This window comes from Chaetomium tenue, assembly GCF_020726465.1.
Source record: "Chaetomium tenue strain MPI-SDFR-AT-0079 chromosome Unknown F5144scaffold_1, whole genome shotgun sequence".
NCBI lineage: Eukaryota > Fungi > Ascomycota > Sordariomycetes > Sordariales > Chaetomiaceae > Chaetomium > Chaetomium tenue.
The window spans coordinates 3,834,407-3,860,676 of NW_027117329.1; the positions used below are offsets into that span (position 1 = coordinate 3,834,407).

The following is a 26,270-nucleotide window of genomic DNA, read 5'->3' on the forward strand; positions in this document are numbered from 1 at the left end:
CTTCGGCAAAAGTGTCACGGATATGCCAACAGGTGGAACCTCGGGGCGCGGGACGCCCCGAGCCAATCATTGAAGGAACCAATCGGAACAAGGGATAGAAACGCCGGGCTGCAGAATGCTAAGATGCTATGATGCTAAAACCGGACATAGCACAATAGCAACATAGCACCCGTCAACCTGTTGCAAAGGTACGAGGATACCTAGGAATCGGGCATGTATATAGTCACTAGTCCTGGAGAGCTCTGAGAGTTCTCCAGTTAGCAATCACAACTACAGTTCGCTACAAGCTCGAGAGCCTACTCTTGAGACAAGTCTATTGTTGTGCACCCTTTGGCTGCACCGAACCTAAACATCCTTTGCAGAGATTACCTTCACCGAAGCTGAACCCTAACAGGATAGGATCCTGGAGTAGGTTCGTCACAAAAAGATGCGCACGTGGGGGTTTAGAAAGGTGCTTACCATCGACAAGATTCAGCATCCGCGCCATAAGATCGTGATCGCCAATAAAAGACCCATGTGGGTGTCGACATTCCCCGAATCAGTGTTGTAGCACGCACTAAGAGACGCCGCAAAATGGCGCCATAGTGCGGATCTCTCCCGGATGGTTCGAACCCCTGGGACAAGAAGTTGCGTCAACTGGTCGCCGCGGGATGTCCTGCCATTTAACTGCGCCAAGATCACTAAAAAGGCAGGAAACTTTGACTTGCTGAAGGGATGTCACATCACATCGGGCATAGGCAGGTATTTATGCCGGGTTTCTTGGTATTGACAATCACCATTGCAGCTCGCGTCATTGCTTACCCAGCATCCGGAAACCCGGTTACCGAGACAGCGATGGGTTCATAATGGAAATACAAATACGGCGATCATCCTCGTGCTTCACCACTGCCGGGAATAAACGAGCTCCTGCGTGTAGATCGGGGCCCAGCCGGCACTTTATCAATATTGGAGTAACCTTGCGCTATACCTACGTATCAAGATGAAGCTATCTCTTCTGACGCTGGCCACTGCTGCCGCTGTCGTGAAAGCCGCATATCCCGGGGACATTGTTTACTACTGGTACATGCCATGGTGTTTTTCACTCCGCGTACTGGGGACTCCTGCTGACATTTGACAAGGGTGGACCAGTCGGCGACTTTCGTGAACGGGACCGTCATCGGGGGTCTGCAGTCGCCGCCTTCAGCATGGTATCAGGCCATCGTGCAAGCTGCAATCTACCAAGCTGCAGTGAAGTCAAAGCACGAAAGCCTTGAGTTCCAGCAGCTGGCTGTCTCTCACGCAGCCCACAACTCTGCGCTCTGGGTCTTCCACGGAAGCCGCCTTTACGGTGCCGTCGATGCTTCGCTGCGAGCCATCATCCCGGCCATCGGACTCGACCCCAACTCCAAGAAAGGCAAGGAAGCAGTCAAAACCGGCCAGAATGCAGCGGCCGCCGTTGCTCAAGCCCGCGCTGACGACAAGATCACCAACTTCCTGGACTTCACCTACGGCCCCAAGGAACCGGGCGTCTACCAGCAGAGCCCCGGCGCCAACCTCTACCCCGACACGCCGCAGGCTCAGTTTGTGAAGCCATTCGCCGCCGTAGGCGAAATCACGCGCTTCCGGCCCCCTCCGCCGCCCAAGACGAACTCGAAGGAATACGAGGAGCAGGTGCTCTACGTCAAGGCGCAAGGCCAGCTCGAGTCCAGCGTCAGGACCGCCTATGACACCGACACAGCTTACTTCTGGCGCGAGTCCTCCATTACGTGAGTCCATCCCCCTCGTGATAAAAACCAGCCCTACCTAATCACTGACCATCACTCCACTTAGCTTATGGAACCGTTTCGCGGGCGCCCTCGTCGGCGGCGCCTATACAACCAAGGTCCTCGACTCGGCCAAGTTCTACGCTCAGCTCAACTACGCGCTCGCCAACGCCGGCATCGCCTCCTGGGACACCAAGTTCGTCTTCCTTTCCCTCCTTTCCCCCTTTCCCCCCTTTCCCCCTTTCCCACCCCCTCATACTAACCCCTCCTCCCCCCTCCACACAGATACACCTACCTCGGCTGGCGCCCCGTCACCGCCATCCACCACCCCACCCCCTGGGTCCACTCCGGCGCGGATATCTCCTCCCCATCCTGGGCGCCCCTGCTCCGCCCGACGCCTAGCCACCCCGACTATGTCTCAACGCATTCGACCTTCGGCGGTGCCGCGGCCGCCGTACTCCGCGCGTGGAACGGTGGGAAGGATAAGATCGCCGGCGTGGGCGTGACGGTCAGCAGCAACGTCACGCTGGATGCGCGCGGGGTGATTACGAGGACGTATACGGATTTGAAGAGCGCGGCGGAGGAGAATTCGGCGAGTCGTGTGTTTGGCGGGGTGAGTTGATCTTTCTTTCTTTTCTTTTTTATTTCCCTTTTTCTTTCTTTCTCTAACTGGGTTCGGGTTGCAATGCGATTTGCTGACTTGTGTGGTGTTACAGATTCACTTCACTTTTGCTGGGGTGGAGGGTGTGGCGCTCGGGGATAGGGTGGCGAAGGAGACGCTCAAGAAGTTTGATGCGAACTGGGATAAGTTCTGAGCGGGTTGGGGCGTGTGGTGAGCGGTTGTGGAGGGAAACAGCAACGGGCGGTGGTGCAAGGGTAAATGTCAGTGGTATCCATGAGGATGCACCCCTCAATGTCCTCTTTGATGCATTGTAGCATAAACTCTCTGCCACTCTAACTAGCCCAACATACACACATATCGCTTTTCTCTATCTCTAACAAAACCCACCCCGTCTAAGGCGCACCGCCACGCCCACCGGTGGCGCCCAGGGCCAGCGCGGCCAACACCTCGGGATTCAACTCCGGCAGCGCCCTGCCCCTCCCGCTGGGGCGGCCAACAAACTTGATCTCGGCCAGATACGCGAGGTACCTGCCGACATCCTCCCTGCTGACGCTGTGGCCCGTGCTGTCGTCGACACCTGTCCAGCGGTCCGCATCGGCCTTGAGGATAGCCACGGCGTTCCGGTCGTCCATCTCGGGGGCGCGCGTGTTGGCCGGCAGGTCGTTCATGCAGAAGTGGTACAGGGGCATGAGCGCGTGCTGCTCCTGATCCTTCTCCAATGCGCCAGCCGACACGAACTTCTCGAGCTCCTCCTTCCACGCCGCGTAGGTGACCTCGGGCGTCGGGTAGCCGTAGAACTCGAGGATGGAGAGGTACTCGCTCATGCGCAGGCGAGGGTGGGCTGTGACGTGGACGACGTGGACACCGCCCGGTAGCGCGTTGAGCGCGGACGCGACCACGACACGCGCGACGTGGTTGACCGGGACGGCGTTGACCGTGTTGATGATGTGGGGCCGAGATGACAACTGGATGCAGCCCTTGAGCATGCGGATGAGGAAGTCATCAACGTTGCAGACGCCGGTTTCAGAGTCGCCCAAGATGTAGCCGGGTCTGACGACCGACCCAAGAAGGCCGCGCTTGCCGGCCTCTCGGACTAGCTGTTCGGATACCCACTTGGTTTGGCCGTAGCCCGTGCCAAGCCCGGATCGGCTCCCACTCATGTCATCTTCCTCCATAATGGCCCCCTGGCCGGTGCTAGTTTGCTGGTCCGACAAATGGATGTAATAGTCCGTGTCTAGAACGCTGGTTGAGCTGACGAAGGAAAAGGCTTTCGGCTTCCCTTCGTTGCACAGCCGCATAGCGTCGACGGTGGAGAGAACGTTTGCTGCCATCATGTCCTGGTACCGCTTGACCCAGTGGACGGTGGCGCCGTTATGTATTACGACATCGGCCTCCTCCGCGAGTGCTTGCCATGTGGCATCGTCCATACCCAGCTGGGGCTTGGATAGGTCGCCCACAACAGCGCTGAGCCTCCCCGCCCACTCCTCTTTCCACAGACCGTACCCTTGGAGGGACCTCTGGAGACGCGCAAGCGCGGCTGACGGCTCCTTGACACCCCGAACGTGGGCAATGAGCTTGACATTCCGCGCCGTCCGCTCAAGAACGTCGCGCACTAGATAGGATCCCAAGAAGCCAGTCGCTCCGGTGAGGAAGATAGTCAGCTGCTCAGCCGAACCGAGCGCTTCGCTGTCGGCGGTCTGGTACTTTTCGGGTAGCTGATTCAGCAACTCATCCAGGGATTTGGCGTAGGCAGCCTCTCCGGCTTCGGGGCCCACAGCGCTCGTGTCGTTGTTCCGGATTTTGTCAACCTGAGCACTGAAACCAGCTAGGCTAGGGTGTTCGTAGAGTGTGTTGATCGGGACATCGGTATCCAAGCTCTTACGAACGGTCAGGAGAAACTGTTGGGCGAGCAGACTGTGCCCACCGAGGTCGAAAAACCCGTTCTCCCTCTGGATGGTCTTTGGGTTCAAGCCGCGGATGACATCGGCCCACAGCTGTGCCACGGTCTGCTCGGTTTCGGTAAGAGACTCCCAGCTCTTCAGGTCTTCCTCTGAGGCATCCTCGACGCGCTCGGCAACATCAGGGAAGGGGAGATTTGGCTTGTCAATCTTTCCGTTGGGGTTTAGTGGCAGTTTGTTTAGGACGATGTAGATGGTGGGTACGGCGTATGTCGGTAACCGGGTCTTCAAATGGTCGCGCACCTCGGTCTGCATCCTCCTGTACTTCTTCAGGAAGACTGTAACAGAGCCCATTTCGACGCCTGCATCCTCGACGTCGGCCAGGCCGCGGTCATGGAGCCAGCGTTGCCATTCCTTGTTTTCGGGAACGATATAGCTCACCAGGGTAGGCTCCTCGTTACGATCTCTCCTAACGAGGGTCTTGCAATCGCGGATGAGAGGATTCTGGCTCAGATTGCTGTCGATATCGTTCAGCTCGATGCGGAAGCCGCGAATCTTGACCTGGTCGTCCGCACGGCCGACACATTCGACGTCTCCTGACTCTAGATAGCGTCCGAGATCTCCCGTCCGGTACATCCTGTCCCTTGGCCCCTTGTAATAGCGCCGCCAGGGCTCGTCTTTGCTGGCCTTCAGATCCGCGTCCACCCACGTTTGGTTGTCGACGAACCAATTCATGAGGAACTTCTGTTCGTTCAACGCTTGGTCTCCCAGATAACCCCTGGGATGATCTTGGTCAGTTATCGGCAACCACCAAGCGACGACAGAGACTCACTCAGCAAGACCGGCAGCCCGGACAAAGATCTCGCCCACCTCGCCCACCTTGCACATTTCGGTTCGGTTCTCCCGGTTGACGACGAGTAGCTGGACATTCTGCATCCCCTTGCCCGCGGGGACGGTGTCCTTAAGTTTGTCCAGGTAGTCGGGCTCCCTTGTCCGGCTCGGAATTTCGTAGTAGCTGACGGCCCTCTGTGTCTCGGTTGTCCCGTACATGTTGATAATGTTGGCGTTGGCGGCCAGGCGACGGAGGGCGCGACAGTCTCTTGTGGTCAACACATCGCCCACGAAGAAGACATGCTCGAGGCTGGGAAACTCGGCGGAAGCGCCGCCCACCAGAATCTGGCCCATGGCTGGTGTGAGGTGTGTGACGGTTGGCTTGTGCTCGCGCATCCATTCGGCGAGTTTCTCGTGCTGAATATCTTCTCTGGAGGGTACTAGGAGCTGCGCCCCGAGGAACAAGGGGGTGAATATATCACGCTGTACGGGATCGTGGGCAATTCCGGACAGGAGGGTGTATCGGCTCCTGGAGGAGAGGCTGAAGCGCTCAGCCATCCAACCAAAGTACTTCACCAAGCTGAAGTGACGACCCAACACACCCTTGGGGCGCCCTTCACTGCCCGATGTGAAGGAGAGTGTAGGATTCGAGTCGGGGCCGACAATGACATCGGGAGGAGAGGACGCGAGTTGCCTGACACTAGCAAAGATATCCTGGCCGTCAACCTCGCCGCCGTAGAGCACACCGTCGTCCCCGAGTCGGAGGTCAGGAACGTCAGTCTTGAGTGATAGCTCGTCGTCGATGTACTTCTGAACCAAGGGCGCCAGGGGCCCGTTCTCGTCGGTGGCTCTGCCAATCCTTAGTAGGGCGCGGGGCTGGGAGACTTCGAGGTAGATTTGCTGCCTTGCTGGAGGGTAGGCGGGATCGAGCACGGTCATTGTCGCGCCAGAAGCCTTCAAAGTTAGGCCGAAAGGTTAGAAGACTGAACTCATTCCACACACAGGCAAAGAAAAACGGAAGACTGTACCAGAATGCCCATCAGGGCCACCACCAGGTCGACGGAACGGTGGGCCCAGATCATGACCACGTCCCCATTGGTAACGCCGGCATTGTGTAGATACCAGGCCAGGGTGTTGGCAGCCTCGTAGATTTGGCGGTAGGTAAAACTCCTCTCGGGCGTGGTGGACGACTTGGTCTCGATGACACAGGGACGTTCGGGGTGCGCCTCGGCTTGTGTCTTGAAATGCTCCTGGATCGAGCCGACATAGCCCGACCAGTCGAGGTCGACCGTGGGGTCTGGTAGTTGGGTCATTGTCGAGAGATTAATCCAATTGCCGACTGACAGTCCGTCCTGGAAAGAAGGGAGTGGACGTACTCCGGGTGTTCGACGTGTTCGGCGGGACTCGACCTGGCTTATACCCCCGATTTGCACGAAATTTCTCAGCAGAAGTGACTCAATCGCGGGACATTGCTTGGGCAACAGGGGGCCAACCTCCGACAACGGGGGTAAATTTTAGTGGGTCTCATTGCCCCTCCCCCGCACTCCTCAGGCACATGCACCACACAGTGACACAACACATCCTTCGTCAGGTTTCCTACCCGCATTAATGGAACCCAAAAGTCTAGACTTTCTAGACTTGCCTCTCTTAAGGGCATTTCTCTTACCATCGAAAGCCCACCTCATGGCAACAACAAGATACAAGCAACGGGCGGCAATAGTCGAGTCACAATAACGAGGCGTCGAGGACGCATTGTCAGGTCCTGACAGGTTCAATCCTCGGGCAGTTCACTGTCTCGTCTGGTGGCGTGGCTACTGCAGGCTGCAGATGCTTTATTCGGCGGTGTGTGACTGCAGCGTCGTGCTTCACCGCAATTTTGCAGGGTCGGAAACGGCACCCGGGAAGGGGCGAGCGTGGGCGATTTCACAAACACAGGACATCAAGTAAAAGGTTGGTATGTTGTTATATTCGGCGATAATAATCAGCAATTCGCCGAAATGTTACCGATCTGGGATCCATGTATTGGGATGATCAAAGCCTCTACGAGTTCGGCTCGTTCTCGAACATCGAAACATCCGGGAAGGCACCTGCAAACGCCGGCTGTATATCCTTAAGCGGGTGCAAAGCGTCCTCCATGGCCTTCTTCTGTTCGCCAGACATCGAGATGCCGAGCATATCGCGACGATGAAGAAAATCGAGCATCATCAATAGAGAATCTAGCATAAATTTCCCTGATACCAACGCAGTCCGTACTTCCTCCAGCGTCATCCACCTCCACTTAGAGCCGTCATCGTGTTTGTAGTTCTCCTGTACAAATGGAAGTTTGAAATGGAATACCCGGACGATACCAGGGTAGGGTCGGCCAGCCTCGTCAAGAGTTCCGAAAGAAACGGTTGAGGGCTGTGGGCAACGGGCTTCTGACTTGACCATGAGATCGAAAAAGTCCTCCGAAACAATGCCGCACCGGCCTTTGTCGCCCATCGTCAGAGGTGAATTTCCCTTTTCCGTCAAAAAGTGCTGGTACGTTTGGTCAACGACCTCCATTTCGGACGGCAAGACACCCGGTGCAGTTATCCGGAGCAATCCGGAGGACTTATCTGGTAGCTCAGGTACGGCAATCCTAAGATCGCCATCCTCCGTCTCGTAATACTGGTTGATCACGTACCACTCCCTGACAACGCCAAAGATAGAGGCAAGGCTGAGAGGAAATATGTACTTCTCCTGCGAAACGCCGTTCGTCAATTTTATATATGCAGAGCTGCAATCAAGGGGGCCAAACGGTTTGCCAGGGAGATTCCTCATCGCGGTCAGGATCTGGGTCATTGAGTCGCTGAAATCCGCCGTTTCGCGACAGTACTCAACCCGTAACGCCATTTGCTTCATCGGGTAGTCGAAGGCAAAATACTTGGACAGCTCAGGTTCAGCCCGAAAGCGCTCGACATCACTCAGTAACATGACCCCGTATGGTTCCGAGTGTTCAACGGTATCTTCCCCATAGACGCTGAATTCCGGCCGCCGCTCCAAGACAAACTTCCACATCCCGTCAGCCACTCCACTGAGAAAGTACGGGTTGTTATCCGTGATCAACTCCATCACTGCCTTAGTTGTGAAGTCCCACATCGTGGTTAGTTGTCAATTTATGTCCTGGGTGTAGAGTTGCGGGTTTCAAATCGCGGGTATGAAGTGCTGGTGTCACGGCTGCAGATCTTTAGTAGGTAGATTCCCACTGATTGTCAGTGTCCTGTTTATATAGGTCGGTTGGGAGGCGTCTACCTTCGTTAGTCAAGACTTTGTCACAGTTAAGTTGTCATGATGATCAATGTTCCAGTCTCCCGTGAACAGCCGAATAGAACCTCAAAGAACTTGCCGAAATACATACAAGGGTGGGCATTGAATAATACCATTCGCACACACTATGCCTCCGGGACCCGGGAGCCCGGGATTCCGGATACCCCCCACTATTAATCGGAGATCTGTGGGTCCCGGTCGCTCCGACAACTCCGGTTTCGCCGGCGAGTTCAGCATTTATGGCCCCGGTGTTAAAATTAGGTACTGTTTGATCTAGCATCTAAAATCCTTTCATTAATCAATTGTACCCCTCAGCATAGATCTAGGCCCCCTGACATGGAAACAAAGACACCCATTCTGAATCCGTCAAGTTTAAGGCTGCCTGTGATTCCTCACAGTATCACCAGGCCATCAGCCATTGGGATGGAATTCCACGGTGATCACGGGTTTCATGAATTAGTTGCTGATAATGATACGTAGCCATACAAGCTGTGCATATAATGCTGACCTCCTTCCTTAATCCCCCCTTCGGGCCACCATATCATATTACTACCTTACCTTTGCTCGGCACCCAACCACGGCGTCCTCCTTTAAAACACTACTTTACCTATGGCCACACCTGCCCATTCTGCCCGACAATGACTTCGTCATTTGACACCAGGCATGCCTTCCGGGCAGTGCCACTACTTTGCTCCTTCGTGGCCTTCATACTGGTGATGTTGGCACTCTTTGCAGGCAACAAGCCTGGAGTCTTGGAGGGCTACCATATTATTACGGCAAGGACCCTTACCCTCCACTCGAGTACCATCATCTACATGTTAAACTTGGCTGACCTAGTATTACGGCGACAGGTTGATGTTTCTGGGTTGGGTAACGGTCTCGGCGGTGATGCGAATCTAGACACACTCCCATCTCCTCCGCCAAACCCTAGAAAGATAAGCGCCGGTCAGGGCACCGCCAGTACCAATACGGACAACGGCATCATCGACGAGGTAGATGAGAACGGCCCACGGGGCACTTTCTACACCCTCTACGCCCTGACGATTTGCGAAGGCAGGCTCACACCCAATTACGGCCGCCAACTAACACAATGCTACCCCTATTTCTCTAGTAGGTTACCCGCCCCTCGTCATCCGGCACCAAACCCCCATTCCCACCACCACGTACCCCTTTACTAACCAACCCCCCCGGCGGGGGGTGTTTAACCTCCAGGCTCCGACGAAATCTCCACCATCCCCGCCCTGCTCAGCACCCCCGACACCACCACCACCACCGCCCACTCCCCCAACCACCCCCCCCACAACAGCACCGCCCGCACCCACAGCACCTCCACCCCCCTAACATCCACCGGGCTCACCTACCAACTTTCAGCGGCCCTCGACGGGCTGGACACGCTCTTCAAAGCCGTCGGCGTGCTCCTCTCCATCGGCGCCGGCTTCACGGCGCTCTCGCTCTTCGCCGGCCTGCCCTCCCTCGCCGTCAGCTCCGAGACCTACACCCACAGCGAGCTCGCCTACGACTGGGCCGTGTGGACGAACCTGACCTTTGCGTCGGCCGCGGTGCTGTTTTTGCTGCTGGGTGCGCTGGTGGCGGCGGCGGGGGCGAAGGATGCGGAGGTGCGGGTGAATCGGTTGGGGGAGGGGGTCGGGGTGACGGCCATGATGGGGGTGGATTGGGTTGCGTTGGCGTGGGCGGTGGTGGGGTTGATGACGGTGGTGTTGCTGTATTGGGCGGTGAGGGGTGGTTGTTTGAGGAGGGCGGATAAGAAGGGTGTGAAGCGGCAGCAGAGGCAGCCAACGGATGTGGAAGCGGCTGAGGAGGAGCCGCCGAGGCGGAGGGGGGATGAGAAAGAGGCGTTTGTTTCGGCTGGGAGGAATAGGCCGGTGATGCCAGAGCCGCCGAGCAGGTCGGCGATGCCAGAAGCGCCGAGTTCTAATCAACCGCTAGGGAAGGGTAAAGAGCCGGAAACACACGCCCCAACAGCTGCTACCACACGAGCACCACCTGAAACCTCGCGGAGTGCGGGCAGATGACGGCATTCAATTGACTCGGGCTTACGTTGATCTACGGTTCGGACCGCAAAAAGAGAAGGTTCTTTCGTCCTATGCATACATGATATGGATCCTGCTTCATCAAAGCTAGGAGGATGATTGGGTCGCCAGCTGGTTCTGGCAGATCCGAATATTATTTTTGGGTTACCGCTGGTATACCCAGATATCATGGACAATAATGAGGTAGTTCAAACTTGCGGTGCCAAAAGGCACACGTTCGAGACATTGCAATATATGGTGATCAAGTCCCATTTAATATATCCGAACCTACGGTTCAAACATGACATGACCTTTCGTAGACCCGCAGGTAAATGCTACAAAAAATGTGGCAACAGAGAACCCGTTACAAACCCCTTCCCCCCACCAGCAAAGTCAATCTTGGAAACATCTTCTTCTCGCTTCACATCGCATCAGTCCCTCGACCCAACCGCCCCTCCTACCACCACCACCTCCAGGCCTCACCCCCAGGCCCCTACTTCCCCTTCCCCCCGGTCCCATTCCCCACCCCCTTCCCACCCCTCCCCCCCCTCCCAACCATAACCCCCCAAGCCCAATGCCCCCTCGGCTCCCTCGCCAACCGCCTCATCGACTCCCCATCCTTTGCCCCCGGCCCCGTCTCCCTCTCCAACGCCGCCACCGCCTCCGCCGCATACTCCCTCGCCCGCTCCTCCTCCCCAAACATGGCATAAATCAGCGCCGCCCGCGTGTACGCCGGCGCCAGGTACGCGTCCAGCCGCTCCGCGCGGTACAGCTCGACCAGCTTGCCGCCCATCTCGGGCCGTAGCTCCGCCGCCGCCGCGCCGCGCGTGCTTATGATGCGCTCGATCTCGGTCTCCAGGGCTTTGATCTGCCGGATGCGGTTGTCGGAGGCGCCGGTTTCCGTGGTGTTGAGCGTGCACTGCTGGCAGCTGCAGGCGAAGCCCCATTCGCGGAGCTGCGATTGCCGCGTGGAGTGGGGGGCGCGGCCGTAGATGTAGGAGATGGTGAGTTCGTCGCCGGCGGGGATGTCGCGGACGGCGACGGTGGTGTGTTTGAGGCCGTTGAGGCGGTAGTGGACGCTGTGAGGGGGGTTAGGATGGGGGGTTGGTTGGGGGGTACAACAGGAAGGGGGTGTGGTTTGGGTGAGGGGTGGCTCACTTTGGCCGGCAGTCGTGGTTGAACTTGCTCACTTCCGGGAAGACGCCTAGGTGAGCCGAGTGCTTCCGGTCGCCGTCGACAAAGATGCGGAAGGAGTTGCGCTCGATCTTGTCGTAGATGGTGCTGCCCACCTGGCACAGGAACCGGGCGCGGGCCGGCTCGGGCAGCCGGTCGACGGCGACCTGGTACACTTCGTTACGCACCTCCGGCTCCAGGTCGGCGTGCGGCACGGCCTGGATCAACAGCGCCGGCGGCCGCTCCATAATGATCTCGCCTTTCCGGATCGTCCGGTTCGCGATCAGCCCGCTACCCTTGCCGGGGATATCAGCCTCGTAGAAGGCGCCCGCCTCGAGGCCAGTGCTCAGGGGCATCTCGGCGGTGGCCACGACAAAGGCGCTGCGGGACGTGGTAACGAGGGACATGCCCTCGCCGGACTCGGGGTTGGAAAATATGCAGAACTCTACGTGGCAGTGTTCTGGTCCCTTCCATGGTGGCGGAACCGTGTAAGTTTGAGGTGTTTCATGCCGGTCGTCGAATTTGTCCAAGTGTTCTGGAGTCTTGACATTCAAAAGTGGTGATGGCCGCCGCTTTGAGAACGACGCAGCACATGTGAGCTGATCTTCCAGAGTAAATGGGCTCCATAAGCAACTCCTTATACCGCCATTCTGCTCTTGGAAAGCAAACGTGAAACCAACAACGGATAACCCGGTGATGAAAGATGGTGTCCGCATGATGGCCGGGTTTCTTTTACTGCACCTATCATGAACGGAGAAGTAGATTCACAAGGTAGGCCTGACGTGCGTGGGAGAGTGGCATGGGCTATAGAACCTCCAATTGCATTAAAAGGAGGTAGAACTGACTGGACCAGCACAAAATGTTGACCTGACCAGGCGACACGGTTCTTTTGGTCTAGCCAAGATCGCTAAACGAGCTTACTTTTGCCCCGGGCCAGCCAGACCAACTGCCGGGAGTTGATCTGTTCACAAGTTGTGTTTTCATGAGTTCCCCCTGTTCATTGTTCACCATTAGCAGGTTGGTTGCGTGTCTCAGACTCGTCGATCTCTTCGAGGGAACGTGGCTAATGGCAGATGTAACATTTGCCTAAATGTTAAAAGTTTGGGTGCGACGGCGTTAAATGCATCAATCGGAACGATTCCACTTTTGCCAGGCCAAACGCGGTATTTGAAGAACACCCGAAGGTCGTTTTGTGGGTGAAGTGTACCCCGTATTATATCATGGCTAATATGTATGTTAACCGCCCTTGGCTATAACAGGAGATGATCCTAACTGCCCAAGAACATCTCGTGCTTTTTTGAGAATTTTTTGGTGGGTTCCCGTTAAACTCAATGATGGGTCTTGTGAGCTAGACATCACTGAAGACAGGCAGTCACCGTAGGAGACAATGCTCAACTCCAGAAATTGTTGCTTCGGTTCGCCAGCTGGTTGAAACATGCCTATTGATACATACAGCGCCACCATCCATTGCCCTTGGGTACGAATATTAAGGCAGAAGCCAAAGCCCCGAAGATGTATACGCACTGGGCTAAACCGTGTTATAAATCATGATTAGGCGCAGCGGCTCAAGCGCTGCTGTTAGGGGCCGAGAGGCACTCGGCCTTGAGGACCAGAATATGGATGACGCTGATTCAGGAAACTTATGATATCGTCGCCCTGGGGATGGCTGTTGTTATGGGAGCTTCTAGTCGGTTCAGGTGGCGGATCTATTCCCGTCGGAGACATAAAGAGCAGCGGGGAAGCGGAGCTTGGATATCTTCGGAACGACGGCCTCTAGTGGACGGACAAGCGGATTCTATAGTATCGGGACGACACGTGGATTCTGGCGGCGTCGGAGGCACAGTAGGCTGACCTAATGAGGTAGTGAGTACCGGGAGTGCCGGGAGTGCGAGATTGTAAAGCGAGTGGCCAAGGATTAGAGACGAGCAGGCAACCACCCACCAGGCTCTGACGGGGTCATCCAGGCCGTAAGCGGTCTTCAGCATCACCATAGCACGCCGGCCGTCAGCGGGTTTTGTTCCTGCCAAAATAGCCAATCCCCTGGCGTGGAGGTGCGCAACGCCGAATTGAACCATCTCCCCGTTGCCGAAGTTGGTCGGCTCGAGGAACTTATTGCATCTGACACAGTCCCGGCATGAGGTCCCTTCGAAGTTGGCGCAGTGGGCGCAGTCCAGGTGGTGGCCTCCACCGCGACTTCTGAAACCCGTGCAGTGGCAGCACCACATCAATGGCTCTTCGGCTCGGCTGGTCATCAGATTCTGGCCACTGAGTGTCATGATGCTCTCCTTTTGGGTGTTGACCAGAACACTCTGGCGGGTAGCCGGGCCTACACAATAAACCCGATAGCAGGATGGGCGGTAGTTGCGAGCTTGTTCCTCCATTTCGTGGATATCCCATCTACTGAAGCAGTCGTTGGGCGGGCATACCATGCACTTCCAGAAAGCTGGGAATACCTTGTGGTGGCAATGTAGCCACGTGGGACTCAAACTGCTAACCACGACAATCTCCTTGCCATGTTCTGGCCGGCGCGTAAATGGGCTGTTGAGATCATCAACGACATCGACATGTTCGACGATGCTGTGCTCTTCGAATATGTCTTGATGGGCAAAAGCGTCGGGATTATTGAGTGGGAGCGTATCATCACCACCCGACAGGGTCGAGGCAGAGGAGCTGCCCTGGTCAGGTAAATTTGAAAAGTCCCAGGCACAAAGCCGGTTTGGTTGGCCTGATGCAAACTCAGGGGGCGCGTCTATGGGCGGCGGCCTGGGGCTGCTGAGGCGAGAGTAAGGTGGTGGTGGTTCGAGCGGTCCTTGGTGATTCATGGCGTCACGGACTTGATTATGGATTTCCCGAATATACTTTGGCGTTGGGGTCTGTGGTAGCGGTTAGATATAGGTGCAAGAATGAGTGCCCTCTTTGACCCCCAAATGCCACGTTGTAAGGTCCAAATGCCAACGAAGCATGGTAACATTACGACGCATAAAAGATACAGTCAATGGATGTACAACCTCAATAGAAACCATTCGTGATGACTCGTGGGGTCAACCTCACGTGTAGAGTCAGACGAACAAAGATACCTAGGTACCCAGCTGAAGACAGTTTGTGGACAGTACCCAGGTACACAATAAGAGTTGCTGCACCTGGCACTTTGCTATCATACAGTCTAGGCTCTAGCCCGGCCAGCGGAATCCGTCATGTCATGTTCCAGGTTCACTGCTCAGTGTTCACCTCCGTTCTCAGTTCCCCTGGTTGCCACCCCCCCGCCCTCCACCTCCCCGTCCTCCACCCCCTCGCCCCGCACTGCCCTGGCCCCCTCCCCGCGGCGCCTCCCTCCGCTCCTCCCTCCGAGGGGCGGATTGATTCCCCGCGTTGGACTGAGCTGAGGTGCGGATGGGCAACTGAGCGGTGGGGGCGGGGACGGGGGGAGGGGCGTTCTCCAACTCAGCGGCAGCGGAGCTGCGCATTCTGGTTGGGGCGAAGGCCGACCGCTCGCTGCCATTGATGATCACGGTCGCTTTCTTGCCGCGGAAGGCATCCTTGACGTCGTCCAGGCTGTCGCCGTCGAGGAGGGCGACCTTCACGGAGCCCATCTCGCCGCCGAATCCCTGGCCGAGCCTGGCCTTGCGCTGCACGTTGAACAGCGGCGGCTCGCTGCCGAGGAGGCGGAAGATATCAGGGCCGACCTCTTGGTCGATGATAACGGGGTAGGTATACTCCTCTTCAATGCGCTGGTACCACTGTTCCCAGTGCTGTGCGATCTCGTCATCGCGCGTATCCTCCGCGCGGTCGTAGTCGTCAATAGGCTCTTCCGGGGGAGCGGGACCATCATCATCGTATGAGGACGGGGGAGGACGGGCGGCAGACGGTGCAGAGGCCGTCGGGCGGCCCGACGAAGTCGGACCGTTACCCGAAGAAGTGGGCTGGGATCTCGGAGTCGGGTTCGAGCGCGGAGCCTCGACGACGCGTCTACGCGGATCGACCGGCGCCGATTCCTGTTGCCTGCGGCGCTGATCGCTGGGAGCGGACATGGCGGTTTGGGAAGATAGATAACGGGATAGGTGTATACGGTGGGGCACGAAACAAACGTAAGATGGGAAGGCGGGATTAAAAGTTGTAGGAAAAGTGGTCAACGGGGGTGCTGGTGACCTGTGGGTCAACGACGGTGTGAATCTCGGGACGGGATACACCGAGAGTCGACGGCAAGGTAGACGGAACTGCGAGTGTGTGGTCTGTGGTTGAGACTTGTAAGTTGCAATGACATAAATTGGATTCCGAGGGAAGGGGGGCTTTGCAACACTTATAATAATCATGATGAGATTTATGGCCTCAGCGTAGCGACAGTGGTATTGTGGTATAGAGTGTAATTAGATAGTGACGGCGTAAGACATACCTGTAACATGCATCATGGACCCTATAAAGCGGCCATGGTTAGTCGGCTAGCCCCATGGCTGGCTCCTGCAGGTATCAGGGTGCTGACATGTCGTCATGTCCCGTCACATTTCCCGCTTCCGTCGGGGAGCGGGTGTAAGACGGCGGCTTCTAGTTTTGGAACGGTGTTGTGCACCCGTCAGCATGTCAGCAATCCGAGTGGCCTTTTGCTGCGTGTCTTGGCTTCATAGTCAATGTCTAGGCTGCGAATTGAAAGCTGCCTGCTACAACTTGTAAAAAGGGGCAGGCTGCTCCCCGCAGAAAAACTACCTTACCTAGGTATCTATACCCATTGTTCACATTATGGCATTATGATGGTATCATCCATTATCCGGCTGGCAAACCCCCGGTAGTTATTTGGTTTATTAATCGCGTTCTGACGCTGGGCCGCAAGTGACTTGAATTTTGGAAGGATTCACTAGCAACTTTAAGTCACCGTGCCGCGTTACATGTCCCATTCAAGGCACTTATTGTTTCGGAAGAACGGACCAACGCAGGGGGTCAGGTCGTTGGGCCTAGCTCAAAAGGCCGTCCTTAGTGGCCGGACGAGCACCGCTTACATGGTTGTTAATTCATAGGCAGGGTTAGATACATGTAGGTAGTTAAGATTGTAGATACCAACTTCCGATCACGCAACGCCCCCGTGCCGCAGCCTCCCCGCGGCTCGTGGGATTTGACCATGTAACACGGGTAGTTTTGAGATTTATTGTGCGACGACCACCACCAATTACCTCGGGGCCAAGTAAGCGCAATGGAGACTGCTTGGGGTTTGGCCTGCCGCCGCTGACCGTGGTCTGCGTGACCTGCTAGAGCAAAGTGTAATCATCACATTTTAAATCTATTTGCGCCCTAGCAGCGTAGTATCTCATGGGATGCCAAGAGGACTAGGTATCACGTCTGCCATACTGTATAGAACCTGCGACATCATGTAAGCTCGGTTGATCACCACCGGCAAATTGCAAGGAACGTGTTTAGAGATATGACCATAGCCGCAGCTAGCAACCCGGTCTCAGCTTTCTGGCCTTTAGTAGGGAGCTGGCGTAGCTATAGCTCCGACTATGAGCCCCAGTTAGCCAGACATCTAACGAGAGATACGTAGAGTGGAAAAGAGAAGGGCAGTATAAAGCAAGACTTCCTCCCTTCTATGCATCCAAAGAGCCTTGAGAGTCAGCACCACACGACATTCAGCAAAGTACATTCAAGTCATTTATAGTTTTCATACCATTACACTGCCCCCTAGTCCCTTTCTGCCTCGACACTGGTCGTTGGAGGCACTTTCAAATTGTTCAGCCTTTAAATACCTCTTACTCTCCTTCCTTAGCACTCTCCCTCTTCAACACGTTCGCCACTCGCCAACATGCCTAACCCTCCCCCCAAACCCATCTTCGGTATTGAAATCGAGATCTTCGTCAAGGTTAAGCGGGACGTCCAAAGGGATGTCGAGCGATACCGAGGATCCCTGCCCCTTCATTGGCGAGAGTGGGACTTTAATCTCTCCAACCGCAGCACAGACAATTACAAGACGACAAAGCAGCGCGTCTGCGTAAAGACTGCTCTATCGGCCCTCATCAAGGAGTCCCTAGGAAGCAATGGCTGGAAGTGCGTGGGTGACGCGAGTTTGTCAGAGTGGAAGATGAGGGAAGCCCCGGAGCCGGACCTCTGGTGTAAGTCTTCCTCCCCTTGTCCCCGCAGCCACAGGTTAACGGTTAGCAGGGGGTGTCGAGATCATCTCGCCGCCCATGTCGGTGGCCAGGAGATGGCAAAGTGAGATCCGTGAGGTATTCGACGCCATCGGTGAGCAGTTCGAGCTGTGGACGCACCCCGTCACCTCGTGCCACGTCCACGTCTCGCCTGGGCCCACGTCCAGCACCAAGTACAGGCCGGATCAGCTCGTCAGGATTGCAAAGGGCGCCTTCTTCTGGGAGAAGGCCCTCAAGCAGATCCTGCCGCACGACCGCAGGGAGAACCACTATGCTAAGCCCAACTACAAGGCCTTCGGGACCTCGATGTACAGGCATGTCAAAGACGACAGTTGGAGACCCCTCTTCAATGCCATCGACAATGAGATGGACCGGTTCGAAAACCACAGACAGGGCCAGAAGAAGTGCTTCTGCATCAAGATCGCTGGCGGGCACTTGAGTGATCCCAACCACAAATACCGCAAGGAGCGTTATCTCTCGCAAAACTTCCTCCCGTACACGCGTATCGGCACGGTCGAACTCCGCCGGCAAGGTGGTGTGGCCTCGGCGCAGTCCGCCATCCACCGTGTGCTCCTGGCCGTCACACTGCACGTAAGCGCGCGCCGCTACGACTTCAGGGGTGCCGCGTCCCGCAAGGACCACCCCACGCCCAAGGAGCTCATCTCGGAGCTGGCCGGCTGCATCAAGAACCTGCCACGCACCTGCCACGGTACCCGCTTTGTCCACTACCTGAACCAGTGCGTCGAGCGCTACGGCGGCAACGAGCTGTCGGAGCGCGCCATCAATGCCTACGAGTACAAGCTCCATGATACCTCGGGCTCGTCCACCATGTCGGCGCGGAGACCCACCAGTAGTGCCCGCGGCGGCGGCGGCGGTGGCCGTGGCGGAGGTGGTGGTGGTGGTGGTGGCCGTGGCGGCGGCGGCGGCGGTGGTGGTCGTGGCGGAGGTGGTGGTGGCCGTGGTGGTGGCGGCGGCGGGAGGGGAGGTCTTAACCGCGTTCAAACAATGCGGACCAACGATGGTAGAGTTGTCAATGTTGTCAATGCCACTCCCGCGGGCTACCGTTGATGAGAGATGGGGCTTTGTCGGGTGCTAGCTTTGTACACTAGTTACTTGCTAGCTCATACACCTTCTTGTTGTGCCGGGCTGGACCTGGCTAGGTAACGTATAATACCGTCAGGAGTACGTTTAAAGCTTAAGATATGATGCTTTCGGTTTTCTCGGGAAGTTGTGCAGCGGATCCCTGAATTCATGTATCCCCTGATGTGCCCTTGTTGCTACCATAATCATGCTAATATTACCAATACAAACGCTCTTGTGCATCCCCCCCAACTAACCCCCATTCCTCGTTCACTTATCCAGCGTTGTCAGATCGTTCTCTGAGCCCGTAACCAACAGATAGCCAAACTTGGCCGCCTCAACACACCGTTCCGCCATCTCCTTGTGCCCCAGCGCCTCGTACGCCTCCGCCAGCGTTCTGAGAGTAGCCACGATATGGACAGTCATGAGGGTTCCGTTGCCAGACTTCGTAAAAATGTCCCTCGGATCCCAGACTTCGCTCTCGTCCGGCACCGTGAAGCCAAAGTTCCGCAACACCTTCATGGTGTACTTGACCACTTTACCGTGGTTCTTCCTCCCGCGGTGGGCCGCCACCAGCCAGTTGCTCGGATACACCAGCGTCAGCCGCGGCACACCCTCATAAACCTCCTTCTCGTGCGCCTCCTCCAGTTGCTTCGTCAACTTGTCCACGCTTCGGATCTTCGCATCCGGAATCAGCTCCCTGCCCGGCATCTTCTTACTGCACAGCTTCTCCACTGCGATCAACAACTCCTTCCTCCTCGCCTGCATAGCCTCCGGACTACGCGCCTCCGCCGTGCAGAGTGTGCACCCACACTCAAACCCCCATCCCTCCTTGAACTGCCTGTTCCGCACATCCGGCAGCGGCTTGACAGGAACATACTGCTGGAATAGCTCCTCCCCCTCCTCAATATCCCTCGTCGCCCTGCTGACCAGCATATCCCCCACGAACGACCGCATGGTATTCGCCACGCAGTCATGGTTCATATAGCTCGCATGCACCCACAAGCCCTTACACTGCCTGCCCTCGGGCGCACTCGGGCGGGTATCCTCCCACGTCGACCTCGGCGCACTAAAGCAGTTCCGCGTGCGGATCGCCTCCACCAAAAACACATCCACCACCGGCACCCCATCCACCATCTCCCCCTCACCCCCGCCCCTCTCATACCCCCCATCAAACAACCTCAACACCGGCCCCGCCAGCGACGGGTTATCACACAACTGCCGCACCATCAGCGCGTACAGCGCCGCCGACGCCCGGGCCGGCTCGTACTGGTTCGGCATCAGCGTAGCCTTCTCCACAAACACCAGCTCCCCGGCCCGCAGCGCGCGCGTGGCGAACAACCCCCGCCCGTGCCGCGCCGAATCGCTCACGCGCGTGTTGGCGAGGAAGGAGCCGCGGTCGAGGTGCACGGACTGCGGCGACAGGGAGGCCTGCATGGCGGCGAAGTCGTAGGCGCCGGTGGATTCTTCGTGGAGGCGCGCCGTGCAGCGGGTGTGTTCCTTTTGGATGCCGGGGTGCGTGGGGTTGAGGTCGAGGGCTGTGGTGAGCAGCTCGTGGCTGGTGGTGTAGTCGCAGAGGCCGTAGGCGGCGCGCCCGGCGTTGTAGTAGGCTTTCCAGTCGTGCGGGCCGCCCGTGCGGGAGGCGAGCGCGTCGGCTTTGGCGGCGTCGTAGCGCCCGAGGATGAGGTTCACGCCGGAGCGTTTGGTGTGGATGGGGGCTTGGAAGGCGGGGTCGGAGGAAACTTCGAGGGCTTCCGTGTAGCTGGGAGGGGTGTTAGTTGGGGAGGTGGGTGGTGCTGGTTTAGGGGGTGCTCACCAGAACACGGAGGTGGGGAAGTCCTTTTCGATAAAGGCACGGTCGGCGGCGTTCTTCCAGTCCTCGGCTGTTTTAAGGAGAGGGCCCAGCCTCAGGGATTCTGGGATGATTGGGTCGGTGAACCGCAGGAGGATGACGTCCGAGGGGTGGTCGACGCAGATCATAAAGTCGTCCTGGGCACCGTTGTTCTTGTAGTACGGTTCCTTGATGGCAACCACACACCCCTCGGGTACGCCAGACAGGATCGATGAGTCTGCCTGGTTGTAGATGGCCAACTTGTCGGCGTTCCCGGCCTCGTCCTCCACAATGCTCACCGCACCAGCACCCACGAACGGGGCGCTGATGGCCTTGACGATGAGCCCTTTGCCCCGATGATGTGCCCCCGCACGCAGCTCACTTAATGGGATCTGATTCTGGAGTCAGTACAATTCTCGCTTGGTGAAATAGAAGTGGGGGGTTTACAATTTCAAGCTCGCTGATAGACTTAGATGATGCCGGGTACGCGTCCGACATGACTGGCTGCTTCACTGGCCTCGGCGCGTGTGGCGAGTTGTCCTGCTTCTTGAGGTGCACACTGTGTGTTTTGGTCAACTCCTCCTTGGTGAGCCTCCGCTTGGGCAAAGCCCCGGTGTTGTCTTTCGCCGAGGCCATGCTAGGAGCAATTACAACTGCCATGTTAAATGCTGATGTTGATTCCGTGTTTTGGTGTTCATAGAAACTCGAAAAAGAATGCCAGAAAAAGAATAGTTCGCTAATAGGAGTACCCAAACCTCAACTGAGATGTGGACTATTGATGAAGCATCACGAGCCAGGTTCTTCAAGAAAGGTGTCATTCTCGGAGGCGGAAGAGCCGCAAACTATATCCGACTTAGCGGGCTGGGCCGATTAGCCGTGCTCCCGAAACTATTACCCCCTAATACACCGGCGGGGAATGCGGAGAAGCCATTCATGAGATTCAGGGGTTTGTAGTGCCAAGATGTTTCCGAATGGGGCAACTCCTCAACGTAGACCGGCGCCCGTCGTCACGCGAATCCATATTAACTCACCGCATCAAGAAGGAACTGCTTGCTTCGGCACGGAACCGCTTGTTTGGGACTCGGTACATTGTGATTCATTACTCCTAAAAATTACCCAAAACCGCCCCAACCCGCCACTCCATGCACAATGCTTGGTGTTTTTTGCTGACCTTGCCTGTTATCCAAAGATGGGGAAGAGGGCGGTGTCAAGTTATACAGTCGTTGTGAAGGCGAGCTTGTTGTCCGTCCTCGGTTGCTGCATCGCATGGGTTGCATCTTCTCCGTCGCCTGAAGTTTCCGAAATGTCGATCCGAATTGTTTTCATCTCAGCGGCGAGATAGGAATCTAGATCGGACAATGCGTTGAAATCTCGTGCGCCGTATTGAACCAAAAGTTCCTCCACCTGCCCGAATCTGGGAGCTTCCAAGTCGCCAAACCACACGTTTTGCGAGCACAGGGTGGCGCTATACTTCTCATTAACGATGTTCAAGGGACTCCGCCCTCTGAGGCAGTTGAACCCTCTCAGCATCGGTCCCTTTTCCGGTGTCCCGAGTTCGCCCCCTAGGCCCCCGACGTCGTTCGGGTCTGTGCCTGCCTCAAGAAGGATTTTGACGACTTCGAAATCGGACCGTGCAGTTGCAATCTGCAGTGACCCAACAGCGTATCCAGGAATGGTTGACCGCGCCCCAAGCTGTAGCAGTTTCTTTAAAGCCAAACAACAACGGCACACGATCGTTGGTTCGATACTAGCGATATCGTGCTGGTGATTTGCAACGGTGAATAATAGAATCTTCGATGGGTCGAAATGTCCGGCGGCAAAATCGAGCATGTCGAGAAGTCCTTGCCAAGGTTGTGCCCATGTACCGCAGGGCAAATGGGCGAAGAATTCCAACACAGAACCACGGAAATGATAAATTTCGGAGTACCTGTCTTTAGTCGATAGAAGATTGGACGGCAGTCTGCGCACATGAAAAAAAGTGCCCGGTTGGAACTCTAGGTCGACTTGGGACGTGAGATCTTCGGCCGTCCGGCCCACACTCGTCAACAACGCCCGAGCCAGGTAGCCCCGCTCATCCACTTGAAGCATCCGAACGAGGGGTTCGAGATGGGGTTCTGAAGGTGGGGAGAGTAACTTGAGCTTATAAACACGACGAAACCCGGTAATGGCGGGAGATATCGGGTTCTGCAAACGGTAAAAGCTGTCCGGAGGGTACCAGAAAAGGCTTCCGAGCTCGAGCCCGCGAATTTGGAGCAGTTGAACAGCAGGAACTATCCAGGATGTCGTTGCTGACGCCGCGAGCATAGCGGTATGCCAATGTAATAATATGGCGGATGACTGGGCGCAGTAACGGTCAAAATCGCCATAGACATCAGGACCAGGTCTGTCGGGGATTTCCAAGGCCCATTGGTCGACGCTTGAAATTGCTCCTTGGAGTAGTATCGTGGCATGTTCGGCGAACACACGGTTTCGATCCAGTGCAAAAGGCGCAGCAGGTCCGGAGCGTATTCGGCGAGACTCCAAAAACTCGAGAACAGTGTAATGGGCGAACGATACCACCAGCATTTCCCCGTTGCTGCAACCATTAGATCTTATCGTATGTGTTTCCACCGTCACCAAGCATCCGCAGAGCTCACGTAGTAGTTCTTCATCCAGAACATAGCCGTCTAAAAACAAGGGGTCGCATTCTTCCTCATCGGCCAAGCTCCGTTGAACGGCCGCAAACAAAACTGAGCAGGGGATATCGGCCAACTTGGGGATTTCGATCCTGGAAAAGTCGCAGGTGGCGATGCGGGCAACACCCGGAATGGCCTGGTGAATCATTCTGTGCGTGCTCATCCAATGCAGAACATGTTGGATGAATAAACGGGCATCTTCGGGGATCCGTGAGAAGACGCGCTCGTATGTTTCGTCTAGGGTCTTTGGTAGGTTGCCTAGTGCTGCCTTGACGGTTCTGATATCAGGCTTTAGGCGTTTCAGGGCTTCGATCTGGCACACTGCCCATCGGAACCTAGTCGATTACTGGTCAGTTACCAAGGATTTGGTATCTTCATGACAGTTGAGGGCCGGCTGGTTACTCACATTCCGTTTGCCTCCGTACGTAACGCCCCGACAACCTCATCTCGAAACGCCGGTGGCCAACGTTTCAACTTTGGGTGAGTCTCAAGCCTTGACTTGACGTAGAGCGCAATGTCGTCGTCGACTAAAGCGTTCCGCATCGATATTGGCGTCGCGACTTCCATCATGACTTCCTCGATGTCCAAGTACTCACGGCTCGTTGCCAGCAGATGGAGGTTGTGGAAGCGACCGTCGACCGCCAAATCGCGCAGGACTCGCAGGAGGTTCTCTCGTTGAATACTCTCATCCACTGCATCAACGAACACGAATACTCGGTCAAAGGCTCGAATGACGTGTTCGAGGGTAGCGAGTAAGTCCCGAGGCGTGGGGATGCCGCCACGTCGATATAACTCGTGTACAACAAGGGGCACGCGACCTAGCCGGCGGCATAATTCAAGCAAGATCCATCTCAAGAATGGTACTGTCTCATCCTGCGAATGGCCGAAATAGCAGTAGTAGTAGGCACAGGCATATTCCGACCGCTGCTGCCCGCAATAGCTCCAGACGGAATCGAACAAGTGGGATGCGAAAATGGTTTTGCCGGCACCGGGGATGCCGTGAACCCATAAACAACGGGTTTTGCCTTCTAGCCATGACTCCCACTCAGGAGAGCGAAATAGCCATTCGCCAGTGCCCGGTTCGTATGTGTCGTTCGACCTTTGATGTATTTCGGACGGATCCGTGGCAATCAGCCAGTTGAAAACATTTTGTTCCTGTGCGTCTTCGCCGGTGACGTTAGCGAACGATCAGTTTAACCCAAGTGCGAGTGAACCTACCGGTAAGAGCGGCGTAAATCTTTTCCGTGTTGTGCTTCGTCTCTTTGATATCTAGGCTAAGGCGGTGAACAGAGAGTAAGTTGGTAGCCCACTTGGTTGAACAATCTCGGCGATGTCGGAGACACTTACGAAGAGTCGGTGGTAAGTGCCAAAGCAATAGTTGTCTTGTACTCCCGCAGTTCATCCAACAGTGCTTTTGCCCTAGATTCTTTCCAGAGCCAGCGCACAGCAGTAAATACTGCCTTCGTCTTGGAATCGGTAGCGAACTGGCATTCATCTGGCAACATATCCTCTAGCTCGGACACTACTTTCCGACATCCCTCGACGGGGCCATGCTCGCGCGTAAGGGTGTCCAACGTCGATGGGCCGTGGTTACACGATATGAGAAAGTGCAGGTCGTCCAGAATAGCTCGCAGGGTCGATACCTCGACGAGAATAAGACGGAGGTCACCCGGGGCATCCCGCACCACTTCCAGGAACCGTTTGCAGAGGCTGATCACTTTATTGGCAGCGTTTATGATTTGAATGATGTTAGCCGCGGCGCTGAGGGGGTCCATTTTGTGAGAGCAATCGGAACCGGTTTCGGAGGACGTGCTCGGACTAGTTGCGACGAGAGTAGAAGAGGATAGCCGGCCCTCCTCGGGCGTTTGGCGATACAGTCGTGTTGCTGCCTTTGGGATTTGAGAGGCCGCCACGTAACTCCGCATGGTGATGGGTTGCAAGGGGCCGGCGGCTCGGTTGCCAATGGGATCGCGGATAGTCGGCCTGCAGGTAGCCGCCCTGTGGTGTAACGTGTTGGGCAGAAATGGGAAACGGCTGAGTCACTGTAGGACACAACCAGATTTAAGTCTTCATGGATGCCTCATTGAGGTCTGTATAAATGGTCTGTTGCGGTCTACCAACGGCCTAAACCCTGGCTCGCTTGCATGGCCGCCTCATGATCACGGTGCGCTGAGCCCCGTCGGCCAGGGGGCCGGCCAGGAGGATGGCGTTGTTCGCCCCCCAGTTGCTCCCGTTTGTGTTTGTTACTCCCCAATTCTCGCTGATCTTGACATCAACCACTCCAACATCCTCAAAGCCGAACTTCCTGTAGAGACCGTAGCCAATAGGAGACGCCTCGAGCCGGCAAGGGAGCCCAAGGCTGTCAGCAAGGTTGACGCCCCACTCTAACAGGGCAGATCCAGCCCCTGAGCGCTGTCTGGCAGGATTGCAACCAATAATGCTGAGATCTATCGTGCTCCAAGTCAATGGAAATTGTCGCACTAACCGTATGCGTAAGGAAGGCACTTACACAGGGCTGCTTCGCCTTTCGCATGCTCGCTTTGGGCCCGGTTCATCAACCCAATGAAGCTGTCCACGACGCCAAGATCGCAGCCCTCGCCCCATCCCTCGACTGTGGCAGTGAAGTCCTCTTTTATCCATTCCTCCTCCGGGCGGGCTTCACGCTGAAGTAGCCACTTTGCGAAGGCAATTATTTCCCCTGAGGTGTCGGTGGCAACGTAGACGAAGTTCTGCCCCTTTGCCGTCGTGCTCTGCCCGGCATCTTCAGAAGCGGGCTGTGGAAGAAACTTGGCGCCAAACTTCTTTCTTGCATCGGCGGAAACCCCGCCGGGGTACATAAGCTGGTTCATGACATTGTCGTCAAACGCCGCGAAGTAAACATCCACGATGGTTTCAACATCAGCCGGTGTGGCCTCGCGGATCCGGATATTGGGACGAGTGGTCATTGTTGCGTGTTTGGGAAACTTCCTGGT

At 56.3% G+C, this 26,270-nt stretch overlaps 9 protein-coding genes across 9 annotated transcripts; 3 read left to right on the forward strand and 6 right to left on the reverse strand.

Annotated features, from left to right (window-relative positions):
* The first annotated feature begins 738 nt into the window (after positions 1–738).
* Positions 739–2,657, forward strand: F5144DRAFT_48157 (phosphatidic acid phosphatase type 2/haloperoxidase). Its single transcript, XM_066785291.1, has 5 exons — positions 739–1,059; positions 1,119–1,745; positions 1,810–1,938; positions 2,028–2,355; positions 2,459–2,657. The coding sequence occupies exons 1-5, from the start codon at positions 980–982 to the stop codon at positions 2,555–2,557; spliced, it is 1,263 nt and encodes a 420-aa protein (XP_066648794.1). The 5' UTR covers positions 739–979; the 3' UTR covers positions 2,558–2,657.
* On the reverse strand, positions 2,622–6,553 carry F5144DRAFT_523759 (uncharacterized protein). The gene is made up of 3 exons (XM_066786774.1): positions 6,122–6,553; positions 5,095–6,047; positions 2,622–5,040 (listed from the first exon to the last, which is right to left on the reverse strand). Exons 1-3 carry the CDS (start codon positions 6,404–6,406, stop codon positions 2,757–2,759), a joined length of 3,522 nt encoding a protein of 1,173 aa, XP_066648795.1. The 5' UTR covers positions 6,407–6,553; the 3' UTR covers positions 2,622–2,756.
* A 143-nt stretch (positions 6,554–6,696) lies between these two features.
* F5144DRAFT_637342 (uncharacterized protein) lies at positions 6,697–8,213 on the reverse strand (the record flags this gene model as incomplete). The annotated part of the gene is made up of 1 exon (XM_066792655.1): positions 6,697–8,213. The coding sequence occupies one exon, from the start codon at positions 8,211–8,213 to the stop codon at positions 7,134–7,136; it is 1,080 nt and encodes a 359-aa protein (XP_066648796.1). The 3' UTR covers positions 6,697–7,133.
* Positions 8,214–9,019: 806 nt separating this feature from the next.
* Positions 9,020–10,338, forward strand: F5144DRAFT_625527 (uncharacterized protein; the record flags this gene model as incomplete). Its single annotated transcript, XM_066792230.1, has 3 exons — positions 9,020–9,491; positions 9,594–10,236; positions 10,329–10,338. 3 exons carry the CDS (start codon positions 9,020–9,022, stop codon positions 10,336–10,338), a joined length of 1,125 nt encoding a protein of 374 aa, XP_066648797.1.
* A 494-nt stretch (positions 10,339–10,832) lies between these two features.
* On the reverse strand, positions 10,833–12,300 carry F5144DRAFT_637353 (uncharacterized protein; the record flags this gene model as incomplete). Its single annotated transcript, XM_066792656.1, has 4 exons — positions 10,833–10,868; positions 10,974–11,490; positions 11,570–12,183; positions 12,265–12,300. 4 exons carry the CDS (start codon positions 12,298–12,300, stop codon positions 10,833–10,835), a joined length of 1,203 nt encoding a protein of 400 aa, XP_066648798.1.
* An 862-nt stretch (positions 12,301–13,162) lies between these two features.
* On the reverse strand, positions 13,163–15,612 carry F5144DRAFT_588966 (uncharacterized protein; the record flags this gene model as incomplete). Its single annotated transcript, XM_066789988.1, has 3 exons — positions 13,163–13,290; positions 13,350–14,417; positions 14,856–15,612. The coding sequence occupies 3 exons, from the start codon at positions 15,610–15,612 to the stop codon at positions 13,163–13,165; spliced, it is 1,953 nt and encodes a 650-aa protein (XP_066648799.1).
* A 1,571-nt stretch (positions 15,613–17,183) lies between these two features.
* On the forward strand, positions 17,184–18,919 carry F5144DRAFT_625529 (uncharacterized protein). The gene is made up of 2 exons (XM_066792231.1): positions 17,184–17,676; positions 17,726–18,919. Exons 1-2 carry the CDS (start codon positions 17,370–17,372, stop codon positions 18,778–18,780), a joined length of 1,362 nt encoding a protein of 453 aa, XP_066648800.1. The 5' UTR covers positions 17,184–17,369; the 3' UTR covers positions 18,781–18,919.
* Positions 18,920–19,062: 143 nt separating this feature from the next.
* Positions 19,063–21,283, reverse strand: F5144DRAFT_480270 (uncharacterized protein; the record flags this gene model as incomplete). The annotated part of the gene is made up of 3 exons (XM_066785219.1): positions 19,063–20,554; positions 20,609–21,015; positions 21,071–21,283. The coding sequence occupies 3 exons, from the start codon at positions 21,281–21,283 to the stop codon at positions 19,063–19,065; spliced, it is 2,112 nt and encodes a 703-aa protein (XP_066648801.1).
* A 552-nt stretch (positions 21,284–21,835) lies between these two features.
* Positions 21,836–26,243, reverse strand: F5144DRAFT_481517 (uncharacterized protein; the record flags this gene model as incomplete). The annotated part of the gene is made up of 8 exons (XM_066785287.1): positions 21,836–23,633; positions 23,705–24,461; positions 24,517–24,572; positions 24,646–24,941; positions 25,017–25,116; positions 25,217–25,332; positions 25,429–25,745; positions 25,808–26,243. The coding sequence occupies 8 exons, from the start codon at positions 26,241–26,243 to the stop codon at positions 21,836–21,838; spliced, it is 3,876 nt and encodes a 1,291-aa protein (XP_066648802.1).
* Positions 26,244–26,270: the final 27 nt, after the last annotated feature.

Excerpts from the sequence above, each read along its gene's own strand:
- F5144DRAFT_48157 (XM_066785291.1), top strand. The coding sequence starts at position 980 with ATGAAGCTATCTCTTCTGACGCTGGCCACTGCTGCCGCTGTCGTGAAA. Across the intron at positions 1,746-1,809 it reads TGGCGCGAGTCCTCCATTAC|CTTATGGAACCGTTTCGCGG; the intron begins GTGAGTCCATCC and ends CACTCCACTTAG. Across the intron at positions 2,356-2,458 it reads CGAGTCGTGTGTTTGGCGGG|ATTCACTTCACTTTTGCTGG; the intron begins GTGAGTTGATCT and ends GTGGTGTTACAG.
- F5144DRAFT_523759 (XM_066786774.1), bottom strand. The coding sequence starts at position 6,406 with ATGACCCAACTACCAGACCCCACGGTCGACCTCGACTGGTCGGGCTAT. Across the intron at positions 6,048-6,121 it reads TGGCCCTGATGGGCATTCTG|GCTTCTGGCGCGACAATGAC; the intron begins GTACAGTCTTCC and ends CTAACTTTGAAG. Across the intron at positions 5,041-5,094 it reads CGGGCTGCCGGTCTTGCTGA|GGGTTATCTGGGAGACCAAG; the intron begins GTGAGTCTCTGT and ends AGATCATCCCAG.
- F5144DRAFT_625529 (XM_066792231.1), top strand. The coding sequence starts at position 17,370 with ATGCCTAACCCTCCCCCCAAACCCATCTTCGGTATTGAAATCGAGATC. Across the intron at positions 17,677-17,725 it reads CCCGGAGCCGGACCTCTGGT|GGGGTGTCGAGATCATCTCG; the intron begins GTAAGTCTTCCT and ends AACGGTTAGCAG.